The 22,560-nt window shown below is 45.9% G+C and overlaps 1 protein-coding gene across 4 annotated transcripts in view; it reads right to left on the reverse strand.

Annotated features, from left to right (window-relative positions):
• The window catches only part of LOC137412114 (E3 ubiquitin-protein ligase HECW2), a 318,934-nt gene that overhangs the window by 208,594 nt on the left and 87,780 nt on the right, over positions 1–22,560 (reverse strand). For all 4 annotated transcript variants that reach the window (XM_078781247.1, XM_078781243.1, XM_078781246.1 and 1 more), the window contains 3 exons: positions 10,248–10,342; positions 4,153–4,228; positions 1,763–1,932 (listed from right to left, as the gene is read on the reverse strand). In XM_078781247.1, the coding sequence (XP_078637373.1) occupies positions 1,763–1,932; positions 4,153–4,228; positions 10,248–10,342 (341 nt within the window). The remainder of the gene's footprint in view (positions 1–1,762; positions 1,933–4,152; positions 4,229–10,247; positions 10,343–22,560) is intronic.

The raw sequence follows: 22,560 nt of genomic DNA on the forward strand, positions 1-22,560 counted from the left end.
GTGGTCTCTCTCTGTACTGATGTCACCAACCTCGGAGAAGGTGCTTGGACTGCAGGGCAAAGGTGGGTTCACTCCGTACTGATGTCACCAACCTCGGAGAAGGTGCAAGGACTGCAGGGCAAAGGTGGGCTCACTCTGTACTGATGTCACCAACCACGGAGAGGGTGAAAGAACTGCAGGGCAAAGGTGGGCTCTCTGTACTGATGTCACCAACCTCGGAGAGGGTTCAAGGACTGAAGGGCAAGGTGGGCTCACTCCGTACTGATGTCACCAACCTCTGAGAGGATGCAAGCCTCCCCGGCTCCATCAAATTTGACTCGCCCCATTGCTGCGAGTCACTCGGCTTCAAAGAGAGCGAGAGGAGAGTAGTGAAGTGCAGTATAAAATACTGGGAAGAGCGACCAGGAAGAGAACGAATCAGTCCATGGTATAGCCTTTTAAACATTCCCTGCGGCCACGCACTGCCCTTTCAAATGTTCTTTGCTTTCCTGGCAGCGGCCAATAAGGTGACACGTCGCCACTGCCACCAGCTGTTATCAGCGAACTAATGATGCAACACCTTGCAGTGCATCAATGGCAGCACATCCTCGGGTGGCCTTGTGATTGCCTGCACCGCGCCAAACGCCTTGTACTGAGATTGCAAGCCATGAGGGGGAACCCTAACGGGGTATCAGCCCAAACGTGAACCAAGACATCCAACTGAACCCCTCTCTGCCTTGTCTGGCATTACAGAAAGGGAAGGTACGAATTACACCTGCCTATCTACCTCCCTATGTCAACTACACCGCCCCTCATGGCATACATACTTACAGGACAACTTCACCAACGAGTCCCTGGTTCCAAGGGCTCGTCTAGGTTAACCCAAGGGCTCGTTTAGGTTAACCCAAGGGCTCGTTTAGGTTAACCCAAGGGCTCGTTTAGGTTAACCCAAGGGCTCGTTAGCCCCGTGATGGGTGTGAAGGCCCATATAGCAATTGCACCATTTTTTACACTTGAATAGCATTTTGAATTGCCAGATTGCACACTTCAGGAAGGGAACTAGAAAATTAACAGAAAGAGTTTAGAAAGGAACATCCCATGGAATTCCCAAGAAATACACCATTTCCTTAACACAAAAAAGAAATAAACTAGTTTTGGATTGAATCGTCATTTATTAAACATCTGATGCATTCCGAGCATATTGTTTTCCTTTACTTATTTCATCAATTTAAGTTGCCATATAATATCAAAAGTCAAAACATTTTTGATTTTGATATGCATTTTACTCAAAATATTTCCTCTGGGCCAACAGCTTTTAGATAATCAATTCCATGTGATGTACATCTTTGCCATCAAACGCACATTCTCTACATCGACATTGAAACATTGTTGTGTGCAGAGAGGTGTGACACGCACGCAGGCACACCATTGTTAATGAAATAAAAGTTAATAATCCTACTTTTAATTTCCAATTGGTCACCGTCTTTGAGACAAATACAAATTTATATTACGCACCCTCTGCATCAAAAACCTACTTATATCGAACAAACAGTTTCAAACGGAGCACCTCGCCTCCATGAGAGCATTTAAATTGCATCAGATGTGGCAATAATTTGAATTGGTGCTCCAAGTTTGCCGACTCGATGACAGAAGACGCCATTTGCATTTTTGCCGGCTCCATCCCTACCCCGTTTAGAATCCAGTGTTGGCAAGGGCAATTTTCTAGCGGGGTTAAAAGTGTCCATTAATTATCTGAGCACCAAGCACCCGAACACATTCTCACCTCACGCAGCCAGGCGGGATTTGTGGTATTGCTTATGATGCTGGAGCGCCATTCCTGCCCGTGGTGTGGTAGCACCGGGAAGCTGCTGCGTTTACCAGGCTGGATGGAGATTTTCAGGTATGGGTCGGGATTAAAAAACATCCCTTTCTTGAGTCCCATGGCCCTGATATCTGTCAGACCAACATGTGGGTGACCAAGGTAGGTAGCACTCATGGTCGGTGCAATGTACTTAGAACAGGCATTACAAACACATCACAATGATGCAATGCTCGACGTTAACGAAAACGATTTATAGGAGCATAAGGATGAGCAATTGCAACAACGTTCCAGATAATAAGCAAAGGTTTGGGGTCTTTATTTTGATAGCCGTTTTAAAATTACCTTGATCAAAAATTGTCCAGGGGAGATATTAGCATCACGCGGGCGTCCGTCAGTCACTCAGGCTGTACCGTAAACACTGAGAATCTCTCCGAAACTCCACAAACAATTTCAATGAAACTTTAGCACAACCTTCATCACCCGTCATGTACCAAAGTTTGTTCACGGCATTAAAAAATTAGTTGGTTCTAAGAGGGTCCACCAGGGGTCATAGTGGGTCCAGGCTTGCCCCATCAAAATAGGTATTTGCTTTCTTCTCTGAAACTACACACACAATTTTGATAAAACTTAACCACAACCTTCATCACCAGTGATGGACTAAGGTTCGTTAAAAAACAGGGTCGAAAAGGAGTCTACGGAAAAGGAGACTCCAGAACCCTACGACCCTCTAGGCCCCGTTTGATTATTGAAATTAAAAAAAAAAAAATTGAAATTAAAATTGACCCAAGACTCTGACCTTTTCGACCCTTTCGAACCCTACCACCCTGGAGACCCTAAGACTCTTTTGAGACTTCATACACCTTTAGACCCTTTCACTCTTTGGACCTTTAGACCCCACAGACCTTTACACCCCCAAGTCCCTTGACTTCCTTTAGACCCCTTACACCATTCAGACATGTAAGACAGCTTGGACACTTGACCATTTATAGCTTTAGACCCCTTAGACATTCACGTGCTTTTGAGATTAAGCCCGTTAAACCATTCGACCCCTAAAATCCTTTCAACCCTAAGAAGTATTGGAACGTACCTTTTAGATTTTTAGACCCTTTAGACCATCTCGAACATTTAGGCATACACCACGCAAACATCTATAGTCTTTTCACAAAACACAGACTACCGCATACTTTTTTGAGCAAGTAATGTGCAACCTCTACCAACACAGTGGGTGGGTACTCTGCTCGTGAAACAATAAAACGAAACGTGAGATAAGGTGGATTGTTATGTGTCCCATTTCTAGCTCAACATACATAGTCAGACCCCATTAACAAACAGGAAATAAAAAGGGATAAAAGTTCAAACCATCAAAGTACAAAGACCTGGGTGAGTTTCATCACCCAATGTCTGAGTACAAAAGGGTCAAGCATGATGAACAAGGCCCAGGCTCTAATTCCAAGTCTTGTTTTCTCCACCATCAGAGGATTTGCTGTACATGTTCTATGCATTTAGCTTAAGTGGTAGAGGTGCATTAAAAAGACTAGAATGGCACTCGGTGGAGCGCATACCCCTTCCGCAAGGCTGAACAGTTTATGTTTTGTACCCACTGATAGGCCGGATCTGGATTTGGACCTGAACCAAATTCTAATCTGCTTGTTCTTGTCACCTAACCAACTCATCCCCCAAGTTTAGTCATAACTCGTCCACAACATCATCATATATATTGCTTTTCGCCCGATCTCTCAATGGTGAAGAATCACTTAAAAAATTAAATAATTCTCATATCCGAATCCACAGTCAGATCTTCAACAAAACCGAATCATTTCGTCCTTGTCACACACCCAACCTGTCCACCAGGTTTTCCAAATCCGTCCATAACTTTTTGAGATATTGTGCTATGTACCGGTTTTAGCCCATTCTCTCAATGGTGAAGAATCACTTAAAAATTAAATCAATCTCGTATCCGAATCCATATTCAGTTCTTCCCCAAAATCGAATCGATTAGTCCTCATCACACACACAAGTTGTCCACTGAGGTTTGTCCAAATCCATCCACAACTTTATGAGATATCATGTTCACAGACAAACAAACAGACAGACAGACAGGAGTGAAAACAACCCCCATCCACCTTTGGTGGCGGAGGTAAAAATCAGTCACCCATGACATCACATACCAGCTAGGATACTTTTAATTCCCAGCACCCACCCACCCAAACATCCTCCTCCAAAGCAAACACAAACAGCTGTGCAGGAACCATTGAACAGGTAACTATTCATTTTCAGATCTGAACTGGCACAACAAAGGCTTACGTGCACTGGTTCTGCAGATGAGAGCAGCGTCAACTACGGAAAGTCACCTGACAAAGAGAAGCTGGTCAAGCGGCGGTTTTGTTGACTTCCACCTCCCTCATCACTCCTACCATCAGCGGTTGCCTACAAAAAAAATGAGGCAAAGTCAAGGTCAAGGTGCTCTAACCTCCTCAAGTAAATCATAGGAACAATCTTAGATGACCTCCTCTCCCAACATCAGCATTGGTCTGGTAACTACAGGAGTACACCACACTTGAGCCTCAATCTTATTATAGGCACCTTATTAACACAATTGAATGGATAATGGCAAAGGGTAGGTAGTTCAGACCTGTAGTTGTGTTTATACAGTGGTTTGAAAAAGTATGCACCTATCTCCAAAGTTTTCACATTTTGATGTCACCTGATCCTATTCCATGACACCTTCAAATTAAACTTGTATAGTCTCCAAAACTTGCGTCTTCTCTGGGTGTAACCTTCAAATTAAATTTGTACAGAAAGTCTCCAAAAAGTACTCCAAATTGATGAAGCCAAAATATGCAGATAAAATATGAACAAGCGAACAAGTTAGATGCACAGATGATTCTCAATTGCATAATTATTTAAACCCTTTGCCTAATTAACCTCAAATCACTTTTGGAGCAAATTATTTGTTTGAAAGGTTAAAAAAACAAGTGTAATAGGTTTCACCTGATTGTAATCAGTGGTTTAACTTAAAAATTAAGATCCGCCACTTATCTAAGGAGTTTTAAGGTGCACCTCACTTGGTCAACCAACAAGGCAAACATGAAGACCAAGGACCTTTCCAAATAAAAAATCAGACATAAAGTGGTGGAGAAGTACTGTTCAGGAGAGGGTTATAAGAAGATTTCAAAGTCACTCATTATCGCTTTGAGTACGGTGAATCCATCATTAAGAAGAGGAAGAGGTATCATACCACCCAAACTCTACCCAGAGCAGGTCGCCCATCCAAACTCAGCAACCGGACAAGCAGGAAACTTGTTTGGGATGTGAATGTAAATCCAAGAATGACTTTGAAAGATCTGCAATACTCTGTCTGAGATGGGTGTCAGTGTTCATCAATCAACAATATCCTGTTCCCTTCACAAAGGTGGCATCTATGGACAGGTGGCAAGAGAGAAGCCATTCCTGGAGAAGACGCATCTAAAAGCTCGTATGGAGTTTGCGAAAAAGCATCTTAATGATAGTTCAGGCATGAAGAGAAACGTTTTGTGGTCAGACAAGACAAACTTAATTGATTTGTCTCTGAGCTGTGGATGTGCGATTTTCGCCTCTGCCAACTTCCTCAAAGATAAGTCTTTCCCGGCTGTTTTTGTTGCGTGTTTGCTGATTATTTTGTAGTCTCTGTGTTTGCTGTGTGCTATGAGCTCGGTTTTTGTTTTAAAACTTGTGCAAATTTGTATTCTTCTTATTCTTCTTCGACCTAACCCTCAATAATCATAACAATTAAAATTCAAATATTATATTAATAATAATTAATAATATATAATAATAATTAAAAATCAATAATTCAAATAAATCCTTCAACCATGCCAACAAATATAGCTCTTCCTTTCTACATTCTCCAAACTCGCCTTTACAGACACGTGAAAAAGTAAGTACACCCCATGTAAAGTTTTGACTTTTTCAACATATTTCAACATACAGCTATTTGATCTTCATTTCAACAATATTGATAGATAAAGGTGATATAATATAACAAATATCATGACACATTTACATTTTGTAGTCCATTGTATAATTTAAATAAATATAAATACAAATTTCGCATATGGAAAAAGTAAGTACACCCCTACATTTATCACTACTTCAAATACCTAAAATTAGAATCAGGTGTACCAGCTCAGGTGCAAATGATTAGTACATCGTTAGAGAGGATCTTGGAGGAACCCGCCTTATTTAAACGTCAGACATTTAGTTTGGTTTGCTCTTTGTTGTTGAAGTGTGCGGCGTCACAATTCCTAGATCAAAAGAACTCTCTGAGGCCTTCAGAAAGAACGTTATAGATGCATACGAGTCTGGGCAGGGATTTTAAAAGATCTCCAAACAATTTGAAATCAATCATTCGACTGTCCGGAAGATCATCTACAAGTGGAGAAGATTCCAAACAACTGCCAACTTGTTCAGGCCAGGCCGCCCCAGCAAGTTCAGCCCGAGAGCAGACCGCAAGATGCTGAAAGAAGTCTCTAAGAACCCCAGAATGTCATCACGGGATCTCCAGGTAGCTCTTGCCACTGTTGATGTCAAAGTGCACTAGTCTACCATTAGAAAGAGGCTGCACAAATTTGATCTACATGGGAGGTGTGCCAGGAGGAAACCTTTGCTGTCCAGAAAGAACATCAGGGCAAGACTAAAGTTTGCCAATGAACAACTAAAGTTTGCCAAAGGCAAAGACCAGCACTTCTGGAACAATGTGCTTCTTCTTCTTCTTTCGTGTATCATCAGATGGCCAGCTCAGTGTCGTGCAGCCATGCCCTCTTCTCTGGTCCTACGTCGAAGAGGCCGGCTTCTGAAGGTGGTCTGTATAGGGGGCAGGTGGTAATTATGTGTTCGGCAGTCTGCTCAGGCTCACCGCACTCGCACACGGCGCTGTCTGCCAGGCCCCACATCTTCAGCGATGAACAATGTGCTCTGAACAGATGAGTCAAAGGTAGAGCTATTTGGCCACAGTACCAGAAGACATGTTTGGCGAAAACCAAAGACAGCCTTTGACCACAAGAACCTGACACCAACTGTAAAGCATGGTGGTGGAAACATTATGGTTTGGGGCAGCTTTGCTGCATCAGGGCCTGGGCAGCTCACCATCATATAATCCACTATTAATTCTTTATTGTACCAGAGGATGCTTGAGGATAATGTGAGGCCATCTGTCGGAAAGTTGAAGCTCAACCGAAGGTGGACCTTGCAACATGACAATGACCCTAAACATACCAGAAAATCCACCAAGAATGGCTGAAAAGAAAGAAATGGAGGGTTCTGGAATGGCCAAGGCAAAGCCCGGATCTAAATCCCATCGAGATGTTGTGGGGGGATTTGAAACGAGCTGTGCATGCAAGAAACCCCTCAAACATCGCACAGCTGAAAGAATTCTGCATGGAGGAGTGGGCAAAAATGTCTCCCAGTCGATGTCAGAGACTGGTAGACAGTTATAAGAAACGCCTACTTGAAGTTGTTTCTGCCAAACGGGGGCAATACCACCTGTTAGAGCCAAGGGTGTACTTAATTTTTCGACATGTGAAATTTGCATTTATGTTTATTTAAATTATACAATGGACTACAAAATGTAAATGTTTCATGATATTTGTTATGTTATATCACCTTTACCTCTCAATATTGTTGAAATGAAGATCAAATAGCTGTATGTTGAAATATGTTGAAAAAGTCAAAACTTTACATGGGGTGTACTTACTTTTTCACGTGACTGTATGTCACCCCTCTAACATTTTCAAACGTATATCCAACTTCAAAATTTCAAGAACCCCAACTTGCAAGGGATGCTTGTATTTAATTATTTGTTCTTTTTGTACAGCACACCAGCGTCCCACTCTATGTCCCCACCAGCGTCCCACTCCATGTCCCCTCCCTCGACTCCTTCCTACCCCCATTCAATGACAACCTTCACCCTGCCCTCCACTTCAAAACTGTCCCCTCACCTTCAAAACTGCCCCTCACCCCTCCCCATAAAAACTGCCTCTTACCTCTCCCTTTCAAAACTCCTCCTCACCCCTCACCCCTCACCATCAAATCGCCCCCCTTATCTCTCCACTTCAAAACTGCACCCTCACCACTCCCCTTCAAATCTCCTTCTCATCAAAACACCCTCCCCCCCACCCCTCCCCATCAAAATTCCCCCCTCCCACCACTCAACATCAAAACTCCCCCCCCCCACCCCTCCCCTTCAAATCTCCCCCCTCACCCCTCTCCATCAAATCTCCCCCCTTATCTCTCCACTTCAAACCTCCCCCCTTAAACCTCCCCTTCAAATCTCCCCCCCCAAAAAACCTCCCCTTCAAATCTCCCCCCTCAAACCTCCCCTTCAAATCTCCCCCCACAAACCTCCCCTTCAAATCTCCCCCCCCCCCTCACACCTCCCCTTTAAAACTCTACGAGCAACCCTCTTCTGATGAAACTGCCAAAATCAAGACTCTCTGCTCACCTTCACTCTTTCATTACTATTTTCGGCCACCTCTGGAACAAACTCCCACACTCTCTTCAATCCTACTCCGCCCTCCAGGTCTTCAAAACAGTTGTTCACCACCATTTTTTATCTTTCCCCATCCAAAACCTTGATCTTTTATACCCCTATTAATCCACCTTTTTCAAATTCCCTGTTTTCTTTCCTGAAAGTTCTAGTAGTGTACATTTGTTTATTCCATGTACCCTACCCCAGTCCCCCCCCCCCCCCCTCCACAGATCTCCCAATGTCCCTGTTCTCTACTGTTGTTGTGCATCCCTCTCTCCCTGGCGTTGGCTTAGCGGTTAGGGTGCCAGTTTGGGATCCTAGGATCTTGGGTTCGAATCCCGGTCGATCGCTGAATTAACGCCAGGGGGGTTGACTCAGCCTGTCGTCCTTCTGAGGTCGGCAAATTGAGTACCAGCTTGCTGGGATGAATGATCACGGTGTGTACCCCGATTTAGAATAGGTACACCGTATCCCTGCGCATCGTAAGAGGTGACTAAGGGTTGGCGTCAGGAAGGGCATCCGGCCATAAAAAAAAACATTGCCTCAAACAGGGAACCATGATTGTCATGGGGCCCGCAAGGCTAACCCCCGCTCTAGCGGGGAAAATGGCCTTAAAACGATCATTCATTCATTCATTCCTCTCTCCCCCTCCCTTTATTACATGTTATATGCGTTAGCTCTTACATGAGCCTCAACATGAGCCTCAAGGCGTTATGTTTGGCGCAAGCCTAACACTGCACATCACCGAGTCAACACCATCCCTACTGTCAAGCATGATGGAGGCAGCATTTCATCAGCAGGGACTGGCAGGCTTGTCAGGATAGAAAGGACGATGGATGGTGCAAAGTACAGGAGAATCCTTGATGAAAACCTGCTTGAGTCAGCCAGGAATCTGAAACTGGGTCGGAGATTCACACTTCAGCAGGACAATGATCTGAAGCACAAAGCTTAAGCCACACTCGAGTGGCTGAATAAGAAGAAAATAAATGTTCTTGAGTGCCCCAGTCAAAGTCCTGACTTGAACCCAATTGAATATTTATGGCGAGGCTTGAAGATTGCATTCCATCAACGATCCCCATCAAACATGGCAGAAATAGAGCAATTTTCACGTGAAGAATGGGCAAAGATTTTATCATCTCGCTGTGCAAAACTGGTAGAGGCCAACCCAAAAAGACTCGTAGCAGTTGCTTCCACAAATTACTGACATCAGGGGCTGAATATTTTTGCAACCAATGAATTTTGATCTATACATGTTATTTTTTTTACAGGTATTCCTGGCATGTAACCTCCATCAACTAAAAGAGTGTTTAGTTTGTTTCAGTTATGAATAAAAGAGTTAATTTGGAAAAATTGTTTCTGCATAATTCATCTGCATGTGGCATGATTGGTAATGGGGGGTTGAATACTGTGGCAGGCAACTGTATCTACTTTGAGTAGCCAAGAGCAAGTTGTAGAGTGCACAATTTAACTCGGGTTACAGGATTACGACGAAGCATCCATGTCAACATGCTGGATCATTTTAAGAAGATGATCAGCAATGATGGACACTAGTCGGAGTATGTGGGCTTTGCTGGTTTTCTTATTATGACGACATCTCTCTTCTATTCAACAACATATTTTTGTTGTTCAACCCAAGTGAAGGAGAAATACCAAGAAAGTTAATTGTGGCCTAACCAGTTTATTGTCTCTAAACCCATGTTTTGGAGTTTTAAACAGATAGAGCTCCTGGAAGCAGAAAGTGAATAAATGTACAAAAATAGGATTCAATGGGAAGTGGAATGAGATGAGAACCTATAATGGTCGGAGAGAATTTGTGGCTATCGGAGCTTTGTGGGAAAAGGAAAAAGAAGATGGAAGGTTACAGGTTAAACTCAAGCATAGCGATTACAGGGAGTGAGGGTGGGGAAGGGGGAGAGATGCTTTTATAGTGCCGGTACCTACAGAGGCCGTGGGGTTCCTCACTGTGATGCATGGCGTAGTCGCTCGGAGAGCTCCGCTGATACCATGGTAATACTTAAAGCAGATCCTCGTTTCAGCTGCACCAGCAAAGAGGGATTTAATAAACGATGCACAAAACACAAGATACACCAAAATACATTCTCTTCTACATACAGAGTGCATACAGGACCCTGAAAACGAACTCTGAAGGTAAAGTGAGAATAATTAAATCAACTCGTTAACATTCTGTACAAAATGTAAAAGGAAGGCAACATGTATGTTTAAAGAGACCGATGGCTAAATGCAAGACAAAAACATTCACATTGAACTCAGTAAAGTATATTTCAAATCAGAATTCCCTTCATTCCATTATCTGATCTATCTTTGACACAGGTCGAATAAAGCAGGACACATTGTTTCACTCGTACATATGAGCCAAACAGTAACACCGATTATTGTCGAGAAACGATTAGTGCAACCATCACACAATACACAGACTTGGCATTTAATATGGAATATTTTTTTTCTTCTTGACTTGGGTTTACTTTATGAACTCAGTATATCAATCTGGGGAGTTTATTTTACCCTTTGGTGATGTATTTGTTGAAAGAACCATGTCACTGATTGTCTTTCACAGCAAGACGTCAATAACAGGATTATATCATAGGTGGCGTGACAAAATGTAAGGACAGGTACATTTGACGATTGGCTTCACAATGGGGTATATAAGGGTTGTTGCGTTCTGTATTAGTGGAAAACAACTGCTGCACATCTACAAAAGTTATTGCCGCTTCCTCTGGAGATGGTCCGTCAACTTGACAATGCTGTTTGTCATGGAGTGGTGGCTTTACGAAATTCTGGCATGAAACAGCGTGCTATTGCTCGGCAGTATGGCATCACTCAAGGTCAGGTGTCAAAGATCCTGAAACGAAATGCTCAGAGGGGTGTCCCTACTCCAATACCGAGGCCAGGACGTCCACGCAGAACCACAAGGAGAGATGATCGCCAGCTGCACCAGTTAGTCTGCAATGGCCGTACCAAGTCAGCTAATCGGCTTATGGCTGAGTGGCAACAACTGACAAATGTGCCTGTATCCAGAAGGCAAGTCAACCAACGACTGGTTTAAGCAGGCTATCGTGCCAAGCAGGCTATCTCAGCGTCCCCTGAGAAAGCCACGCCTGACCAGACAACACAGCCAGCGCCGATTGCAGTGGGCCAGAGAGCACCGTCAATTGCAGCCAGGACACTGGAATCACGTGACCTTCAGTGACGAGTCAAGATTTCTGGTCTATCGTCAAGATGGCTGCGTCCGAGTGTGCAGACAAGTGCATGAAGCCCACAACGAAGATTGTATAGTGCCAAGATTGACGTCTTTTCGAAGCTGTTCCATGCGCTCACGCTTTCGAAGCCAAGTGATCTTTCTCAATTGTGTTTTTGTCGAGACTGTATCTATCTTTCGGTGTCTGTACCTATAGCGTATCTTTTGGAAAATTTTCGGTGCTAATTTTTCGTACATGTATACACAATCGTCGGTTAATACGTATCGAGTATTCTGCGGCCTAGTACTCGTAGGCTTAGGCTACCGTACCGTCTCCGACCTTGTGGTTTTGTTTTTCTCTCAGCGATTCGTCGAATGCGCTGCAATTATTTTCGTTCTCTGTTTCGTCCCAGTCGTTCACCCCATACCTCCTTGTTTAATATCTCTACTCAAAAAAAAAAAAAACCCAAAAAAATATTTCCTTCCCAGGTCTTATTCGTTTATTTGTTGTTCTTATTTGCTCGTTCGTTCTTCGTTCGCGATCACGCGATCACGTGGTTAGAAATGTATAATCTCTCCCCTGAACAACTATTTTCTCTCATATATTATAACACCCTTTTCTTCTTTTCCTACAAAAGGATGCTTTCGTCTTGCTCACCAAATCTATTCATTCCAAAAAATATATATAATACCATCTCTTACAGTTCCTCCTTTCTGCATTCCCTAAACTATCCAGAACTCCACCCCTCCTCCAGTGTCCTCAAACGTATTTTTGACTAGAAGGTCTCAAACTCATTTTGCAAAAAATGTTCGTTTCCCATGAATCGTACACTTTTCAAAATCCAATCTCACCCCTCCCCTCCAAATCCTCCCCATCACCCATCCCTTTCAAATCTCCCCCCTTGCCCCTTCCCTCCCCTCCCTCCTAAACTCCCCCAACACCCCTCCCCTCCGAGACTCTCCCTTGCTCCTCCCCTCCTAGACTCCCCTCTCACCCCTCCTCCTCAAAGCATCCTCCCTGCTTCTTCCCCCTTCCAACTTTCACCTTCATCTCCCCCAACCTTCTGCCTCGCTCTTCCCCCTCCTCAAATAACACCTCACTGTGCCTCACCCAATCTCCATCAAACCTTTTGTCCGCCCCATTCTTCCCTTTCTCCAAGCTATTCTGAAATCTCTGAAATCTCTGACACACCTTCAACAGCTCTCCCTACCTCTTCCTCTTCCTCCTCTTCCACATCTTACCCTACCCCTCCCCCCCCTGTTCTGGACCCGATGCTCCCCCTTCCTCTTCATTAACGGTATGGACCTCAAACATCCGGGGCCTTCGCTCAAACTTGACTGACCTCTCCATACAGGTTGCTTCTGACAAACCAGATGTGATCTGCTTAACAGAAACTTTCCTCCTTCATGATGTCTCTGATGCCTTGGTATCTCTCCCAGGTTACTCCCTCCTCCGGTATGATAGACCTGAGCCTCGTCCTGGAGGTGGGGTTGCTATCTTTATAAAAAACTCTCTTCCTCACTCGCCCTCCACTGCCCTCTCTCCACCTCACCCCCAGGAATACCTTTGGCTGTGGCTTCCCCTTCGCTCCCACCTTTTGTTCATATGTGTGTTGTACCGTCCACCAAACAGCGATGACTCCATCTCCATCTCGCTGTCTGATAATATGGACCAACTTCTATCTACCTATCCCAACTCTCTCTTCCTCATATGTGGTGATTTCAATTGTCACCATGCCAGTTGGCTGGGTGTGGGTACCTCTCTCACCAGCCATGGCTCTTCAGCAAAGGACTTCTGCGAATCACTGGGACTGACACAATCTGTCAATTTCCTGACCCGGATCTCAGTCAACGGAGCATCTTCTCTTCTGGATTTGGTTATGACAAACTTCCCTGAAAATGTCTGCTGCTCTTCTTCTGCTCCAATCGGCTCATCTGATCATGTGCTTGTCAAAGTGGACATCTCTCTGACCATTCTCAGAGAGCCTCCTCAGCGTCCACGAGTCTGGCATTTCACTCAGGCCAACTGGCACGGTCTTCAAGCAGCCATCAATCATCTGGACTGGTCTCCCATCTCTACCGCCTCTGACATCAACTCATCCTGGGAATTCTTTCAAAGTAAATTGCTCTCTCTCATACACAGATTTATCCCATCTCGTCTTCAGTTGTCATACCCTTCCTCCCATCCATGGTACACGGAATCTTGTGGTGAGGCTGTTGCCCTGAAACAACTTGCTTTCGTCTCCTGGAAAGCAAATCCAACGGAAGGAAATCTCATTTCCTTTCACAAAGCCCGAAACAAGTGTGTGTCCACCCTCAGGAGAGCCAGGAAACAATATCTCACCGTTCTCAAGACCGAACTCTGTTATCTGTCTCCCTCTTCCAAATCCTGGTGGCGTCTGGTCAAATCTGTTTCTGGTGTTTGTTCCCCCTCCATCCCCTCCCTCACCTCAAACGGCTTAACGGCTGACTCCGCACGTGAAAAAGCTGAATGCCTCAACTCTGTGTTTGCCTCTAAATCTTGTGTCCCAAACCCATCCCTCTCTGTACCCACCGTACCCAGTCGTACCCAGCTGCTCCTGGACTCTGTGTCCTTTCCTCCTGACAAGGTAGAAAAGTTTCTGTCAACCCTCGACTCTGATTCTGATTCTGCAACTGGTCCTGACGGCATCAGCCCATGGGTCCTAAAATCATGTTCTTCCGCTCTTTCACTCCCTCTTTCTGTTCTCTTCACCCTCTCTTTTGCTCAAGGTCATCTGCCATCTGCTTGGAAATCAGCCAACATCACCGCTTTGCACAAAAAAGGTGCAAAAACAGATCCCAGCAACTACAGACCAATCAGCCTTCTCCCAATTATCAGCAAAGTCATGGAATCCATCATTGCTTCAGATATGAAATCTTTCCTCTTCTCCAATGGCTTGATCTCTGATCATCAATTTGGTTTCAGACCTGGTCACTCTACTCTGGACATGCTGCTTCTGCTTTCTCAACAATGGATGGAGGTCCTTAACGCCAAACAGGAAATTGGAGCTGTCTCCCTTGACATTTCACGTGCCTTCGATACGGTCTGGCACCGTGCTCTGCTCACCAAACTCTCCTCCTTTGGTATCCATGGAAATCTCCACGCATGGCTGGCGGACTTCCTCTCTGGTCGTAGTCAACGTGTGGCCCTGAATGGGTTTCTCTCATCTCCTCTTCCTGTTCAGGCTGGAGTTCCCCAAGGTAGTGTTCTGGGCCCTGTGCTTTTTCTGGTCTTCATCAATGATCTCTCTGACTCTCTTGAAAATCCTCTCTATCTCTTTGCTGACGACTCTACTCTCTGTCGCTCCATTCCTCATCCCTCAGATCGGCAGTCTGCAGCCTCCTCACTCTCTGCAGACCTGGACAAAATCACAGACTGGGCAAACAAATGGAACATGTCTTTCAATCCTGATAAATCTCACACTCTTACGCTGTCTCTCCGAAAAGACCGACTGGAAAACCCTCCCATCCACTTTCTGAATAATCCTCTCCAAGAAGTTCTGTCACTCAAGCTTTTGGGTCTCACTATTTGCCATGATCTTTCCTGGGAAAACCACATTTCAAATCTGGCCTCCAAAGCCAGTCGCCGACTGGGCATCCTCCGTCGTGCGAAGTCCTTCCTTGGCACACCTGAGCTCCTCACCACATACAAGGCTTTCATCCGCAGCTCTATGGAATACTGCTCTCCCCTCTGGTCTGGTGCTCCTGCCTCACACCTAGCCCGTCTTCACGCTGTTGAAACCAAAGCGTTCAGAATCATTGGAATCTCCCGCGATGAAGCTAACTCCAAGGGCCTTTCACTCACTCAGCGCAGGCAGGTTGGTGGTCTTTCCGTCTTCTACAGACTCCTCTCTGGCCTTGCCGACTCCCTACCGACTCCTCTCTGGCCCTCTCTGGGCTCTGTCCCCCAAATATACTTGACAGACAGACAGACAGAAAAAGACAAACAAACAGACAGACAGACAGAATAACGCACAAGACCAACCAATATACTTGAAAAATCTTCGATTTCCGCAAGTAACAAGCAAGATGTCGAGCACAGCACGATACTTGGAAAATCCAAATACATAGTTGCCATGGAAACAGCAATTTGGTAATTTGGAAAATTTGACCTATCATGTGTTTTACATGATGGAATGTTGTGCGTAACAAATTTTGTTGATACATTTTCTAATGCCGCCTAATATGTGTTTTACATGTTTTGTTTGGCATGACCTTGACTTTTAACCAGATATGAAACGCATGTACTACACATGAGTGCAAATAAGCTGTGTATATTTCAATTTGATTTCTTGAAAAATTCCTGGGGTTTGGCAATAATAAAATCACAAAATTCCATGGGCATCATTTTCTCTTTGCCGCACGGGACTTTTATCTATGCCGCACGGGACTTTTATCTATGCCGCGCGGGACTTTTTTCTATACTACGTGGGACTTTTTCTCTGCCATTAACCAAGATAAGCAGAACCTCAAAAAAAAGAAAGAGATATTTAATTAGTTAATTAAATTTAGCACCTTCTTAGCTAGGTACTGAGGTAGTTTACAAATGGGGAGGGGTGGGGGGGTGTTTGATGAGGATTGGTGAATCAAGTGCAGAAGGCCCTCAGATGGAAGGTCAAATGGGGTCTGTGGGGTCTTAAAGGACTATTATGGTTCTAATGGGGACTATAGATTACTCTTACACGAGCATCGATCTTGTAAAAAAAAAAAAATAAAAAAAAAAATTGATTATCAGGGTCCAAAGGGATTTTTGGGGTCTTCGGGTTATAAAGTGTCTACTGTGTTATAAAGGGTCTAAAGGGTCTTAGGCTTTTAAAGTGAGCTTGATAATTTAATGAAAGTGAGAAAAATAAAAATTTAATAATTAATTGATCAATTGATTCATAAATCAACTAGAACGCCACTCAGTAGAGCGCATACTCCCGCCGTGGGTGGCCGCTGCTGAGCCCTATCTTCCAATGGTAAAAAAATCCTTCAAAAAATTCCTGGATCCGGATTAATATCCTTAGCTTCACCAAAAACTAATCAATAATTCTTCCTTATCCCAAGGGCAATCATCCCACCAACTTTCATCCAAATCCGTTCAGAACTTTTCCAGATATCTTGTTCACAAACACGTACACGAACACACGAACACACACACGGACGGACACGATCGAATGCATTACTCCCTGGCGGGAGTAAAAAAAATACCCCTTACAGTCAAAACACTTGGTCACTGTTGTGTCCAAATATCAGCTTCCTCGCTCAAAAGCTGCCTGAGATATTGCCCAGATGAGAAAGAAAATAATTAAGGAATTAATAAATCGATAAGAATTAAGTAATGAATCAATTTATTTATTTATCAAAAAATAAACTAGAACGGCACTCTGAAGAGAGCATACCTCAGTCAGACTGAACAGTTTATGTTTTGTATCACATTGATAGGTCATATATGAATGCGGACCTTAACCAATATCGAATCAACTTGTTCTTGTCACTTACCCAACAGATTCACCACCCGACTAACAAATACGAAAGAAAACAAGCAAGAACGAAAATAAACAAGCAAGAACGAAAATAAACAAGCAAGAAAAAACAAACAAACAAGGAAGAAAACAAACAAGCAAGAAAGAAACCAAACAAGCAAGACAGAAAACAAACAAGCAAGAAAGAAAACAAACAAGCAAGAAAGAAAACATACAAGCAGGAAAGAAAACAAACAAGCAAGAAAGAAAACATACAAGCAGGAAAGAAAACAAACAAGCAGGAAAGAAAACAAACAAGCAGGAAAGAAAACAAACAAGCAGGAAAGAAAACAAACAAGCAAGAAAGAAAACAAACAAGCAAGAAAGACAACAAATAAGCAAGAAAGAAAAACAAACAAGCAAGAAAGAAAAACAAACAGGCAAGAAATAAAACAAACAAGCAAGAAAGAAGACAAGCAAGAAAACAAACAAGAAAGAAAGAAAACAAACAAGCAAGAAAAAACAAAGAAGCAAGAAAGAAAGAAAACAAAGAAGCAAGAAAGAAAGAAAACAAACAAGAAAGAAAGAAAGACAACAAACAAGCAAGAAAAAACAAACAAGCAAGAAAGAATGGCCGACGCTCAGGGCCGCTACCAAGCACCACGCACCCATTGCTCGTGCACCGCGCCCACCGCGTAGTCCGACGCGTCGGTGGTGAGGGCAATCGGTGCATCGAGCGCCGGGTGCGCGAGCATGGTGGCGTTAGCCAAGGCGAGCTTCGCGCCCGCGAACGCCGTGTCCATCTGCTCGGTCCAAACAACGTCACCTTTGCCCGGCTTCCCCCGGAGGGCCTCATGCAGGGGGCGCAGGAGCTGGGCGATGCGGGGCAGGAAACGGTGGTAAAAGTTTACCATGCCCAGGAACTCCTGGAGCCCCCTGATCGTGCGGGGGCGCGGAAACCCCTTGACCGCCTCCACCTTTGCCGGTAAGGGGGTGGCCCCGTGCCTGGTGACGCGGTGCCCCAAAAAGTCGATTTCGGCGATGCCGAACCGGCACTTGGCGGAGTTCACGATCAGGCCATGCTGGCCCAAGCGTTCGAAGAGCGTGCGGAGGTGGCGGAGGTGCTCTTCACGGGACGCGCTTGCGACGAGGATGTCGTCCAGGAAGACGTAAACGCAATCCAAGTCGCGCAAGACGCTGTCCATCAACCGTTGGAACGCCTGAGCCGCATTCTTCAACCCGAAGGGCATCCAAAGAAACTCGAAGAGGCCGAATGGTGTAATGACGGCCGTCTTCGGTATGTCCTCCGGCCTGACGGGGACCTGGTGGTATCCGCGGATGAGGTCCACCTTAGAGAAGAAGGACATTTTCGCCAACCGGGCAGAAAAGTCCTGAATGTGAGGGACCGGGTAGCGGTCGGGGGTGGTGGCATCGTTGAGGCGGCGGTAGTCTCCGCACGGCCGCCATCCCCCGCCGGGCTTCGGCACGATGTGCAGTGGCGACGCCCAAGCGCTCTTGGAGCGCCGTACGATGCCCAGCCGCTCCAGCGTAGCGAACTCCGCCTTTGCCACCGCGAGCTTCGTCGGCTCGAGGCGGCGTGCCCGGGCGTAGACCGGTGGCCCGACGGTAGGAATGTGATGTTCCACCCCGTGCTTGACGGCCACCGCCGAGAAGGTGGGCCGCGTGAGGGCCGGGAAGCTGGCGAGGAGGCCGGTGAACTCGTCCGCTGCCGGAAGCGTACAGACCAACCTCGCCGGGACCGAACCGCTCAGCAAGCCGCTTGGCGAGCCGCTCGGTGAGCCGCTCAGGGAGCTGCCCAACGAACTGCTCAGCGCGCAAGCAAGCGAGCTGAACGTTTCGGCCTGGACGAGCCTTCTGTGCTTAACGTCGACCAACAACCCATTTGCACATAGGAAGTCCGCACCGAGCAATGCCATGGGCACGCTGGCGGTTACGAACGTCCATTGAAAGCGTTGCCCTCCGAACCGCAGGGAGAGGCAGCGCTTCCCGAATGTGCGTATGGGTGTACCGTTGGCTGCAAGCAACGCGGGGCCCCTGCCCACGGTTCGCTTGTCGGACGTGGAGGCGGGGATAACGCTCACCTGTGCGCCTGTGTCGCAGAGGAAGCGATGCCCGGACAAGGTGTCCGTGACAAAAAGGAGGCTGCCGGAATGGCCGACGCTCAGGGCCGCTACCGAGCGCCGGCTTGGTAGTTTCCCGACTTGCCAAACGAGCACGGCGGGCAACAATTCTTAGCCTTATGGCCAAACCTGGCGTGGAAACGGCACCAGGTTTGCGGCGGAGGCCGCGGTTTTCGGGGTGGTGGTGAGTGGGGCGTGGGGGCGGCCACGAGGTGTGCATCGGCATTAGCCTCGGGATCCACGAGGTGTGCAGCAGCATCAGCCTTGGGATCCGCGACGGCCGCACCGACTCTCGCCCGCGTGTCGCAAGCCGCGAAAAACTTGTCTGCCTCGACGGCCAGAGCGCGGCGTTCCTTTATTTTGGAACCGGCCAACGCGAGGCGTACCTGTGCCGGTAGCTGGCGTAGAAAGAGCGCCCGGAATAAAAAATCCGGGGCTTTGTCACCCAGCAACGACAACATGTGATCCATCCGCACCGATGGTCGTGTGTCGCCGAGTTCGGGAAGGTCCAGGAGGCGGTCGGCCCATTCGCACTCCGTGAGGCCGAACGTGTCGATGAGGAGACGCTCGAGCGCCTCGTACCTGTGGTCGGCCGGTGGGTTCCGCAGGACGGACACGACTCGGGCGGCTGTGCCGGGCACGAGGGCGGCGATGACGTGGTAATAACGCATCTCATCCGCCGTTACGCCTCGAAGTTGGAACTGTGCCTCGGCCTGCACGAACCATACCTCAGCTTGAGCTTCCCAAAACTCAGGGAGCTTCACCGCGACCGTGTTGTTTGACATTGGCGCGTTCTGTTGGTCAGCGGCGGCTGAACCAGCGTCGAGGTCACCAGTGAAGTGCGGTGCTATGCGCACGACTTGTTTGCCAAGAAGATAAGCAACAACGCGGGTAACCAAAAAGAGTCTTCATTCCAAAGCTCAACTATAGTACTGAGGTGCTCGGGGCTGCGCGCCCCGTGTATATCCCGAGGCCACGCCTACCCTTCGGGCGTGGCCGACACCCTCTTGGTGCGTGGAATGATGTCACCGCGCCAGCGAGCCATCGTGTCCGCCACACAAGAAAGAAAACAAACAGGCAAGAAAGAAAACAAACAAGCAAGAAAAAACAAACAAGCAAGAAAGAAAACAAACAGGCAAGAAATAAAACAAACAAGCAAGAAAGAAGACATGCAAGAAAACAAACAAGAAAGAAAGAAAACAAACAAGCAAGAAAAAACAAAGAAGCAAGAAAGAAAGAAAAGAAAGAAGCAAGAAAGAAAGAAAACAAACAAGAAAGAAAGAAAGAAAACAAACAAGCAAGAAAAAACAAACAAGCAAGAAAGAAAGAAAACAAACAAGCAAGAAAGAAAACAAACAAGCAAGAAAAAACAAACAAGCAAGAAAGAAAGAAAACAAACAAGAAAGAAAGAAAACAAACAAGCAAGAAAGAAAACAAACAAGCAAGAAAGAAAACAAACGGAGTGAAAACTGAGTATGCCCTTTTGGTGCCTGTCATCACCGGGCCCCCTTTGGTGTCCGGCAATAACGGCATACACTTCCTGGAGATGGAATAATGCCGTAGAGTACAATAAATAAATAATGCCATAAATTAAATGTCATGATTTGGAATAACAAGCAAAGTAAGACTAACAACACCAACAACATGTTTCAATAAGTTCATAACATCACTTGAAAACTAAAGAGTTGACTCATTGTCCATTGTCTACCAATGTTGACTCGTAACATTAGTGCAGAGTTACTTTGGGGGAAAAAAAATCTGCGTTTTTTGTTGGGTTTTTGACCATTATTTTTTCCCCAATATGGGTCTTCCATTATCAATATGTCCAGATAAAAGATTATACTGTACAAACTAAAATACAACCTCAAGGAACGTTAAATACTCAAATAAAAAAATACCAAAGCTAAACAAGTAAACAGTCATAAGTGACATTTTGTGACACGTGCCCTTTAATCACTTCCTTAAAGCAATGGCTCAAAATCATATTTACATTTAGGATGAAGATCCAAGTTGTGATATGTCCACTATACCAGCAACGCATACCATTTAAAAGCAACATAACATGTACCTGCCATGCAATTTCAAACATTTCATGGAACATACACAGTTCATGAATTGCTCAAAACATGAACAACCAAACAAGAGGATACCTCTGGCTACGGCTTCCCCTTCGCTCCCACCTCTTGTTCATATGTGTGTTGTACCGTCCACCAAACAGTGATGACTCCATCTACATCTCGCTGTCTGATGATATGGACCAACTTCTATCTACTCATCCCAACTCTCTCTTCCTCATATGTGGTGATTTCAATTGTCACCATGCCAGTTGGCTGGGTGTGGGTACCTCTCTCACCAGCCATGGCTCTTCAGCAAAGGACTTCTGCGACTCACTGGGACTGACACAATCTGTCAATTTCCCGACCCGGATCTCAGTCAACGGAACATCTTCTCTTCTGGACTTGGTTATGACTAACTTCCCTGAAAATGTCTGCTGCTCTTCTTCTGCTCCGATCGGATCATCTGATCATGTCCTTGTTAAAGTGGACATCTCCCTGACCATCCTCAGGGAGCCTGCTCAGCGTCGACGAGTCTGGCATTTCACTCAGGCCAACTGGCACGGTCTTCAAGCAGCCATCAATCATCTGGACTGGTCTCCCATCTCTACCACCTCTGACATCAACTCATCCTGGGAATTCTTCCAAAGTAAATTGCTCTCTCTCATGCACAGATTTATCCCATCTCGTCTTCAGTTGTCATACCCTTCCTCCCGTCCATGGTACACGGAATCTTGTGGTGAGGCTGTTGCCCAGAAACAACTTGCCTTCGTCTCCTGGAAAGCAAATCCAACGGAAGGAAATCTCATTTCCTTTCACAAAGCCCGAAACAAGTGTGTGTCCACCCTCAGGAGAGCCAGGAAACAATATCTCTCCGTTCTCAAGACCGAACTCTCTTATCTGTCTCCCTCTTCCAAATCCTGGTGGCGTCTGGTCAAATCCGTTTCTGGTGTTTGTTCCCCCTCCATCCCCTCCCTTACCTCAAACGGCTACACAGCTGACTCCGCACGTGAAAAAGCTGAATGCCTCAACTCTGTGTTTGCCTCTAAATCTTGTGTCCCAAACCCATCCCTCTCTGTACCCACCATACCCAGTCGTACCCTGCTGCTCCTGGACTCCGTGTCCTTTCCTCCTGACAAGGTGGAAAAGTTTCTGTCAACCCTCGACTCTGATTCTGCAACTGGACCCGACGGCATCAGCCCACGGGTCCTAAAATCCTGCTCTGCCGCTCTATCTCACCCTCTCTCTGTTCTCTTCACCCTCTCTTTTGCTCAAGGTCAACTGCCATCTGCTTGGAAATCAGCCAACATCACCGCTTTGCACAAAAAAGGTGCAAAAACAGATCCTAGCAACTACAGACCAATCAGCCTTCTCCCAATTATCAGCAAAGTCATG

This window comes from Myxine glutinosa, chromosome 7 (assembly GCF_964187855.1).
Source record: "Myxine glutinosa chromosome 7, kmMyxGlut1.1, whole genome shotgun sequence".
In the NCBI taxonomy this organism is placed as follows: Eukaryota; Metazoa; Chordata; class Myxini; order Myxiniformes; family Myxinidae; genus Myxine; species Myxine glutinosa.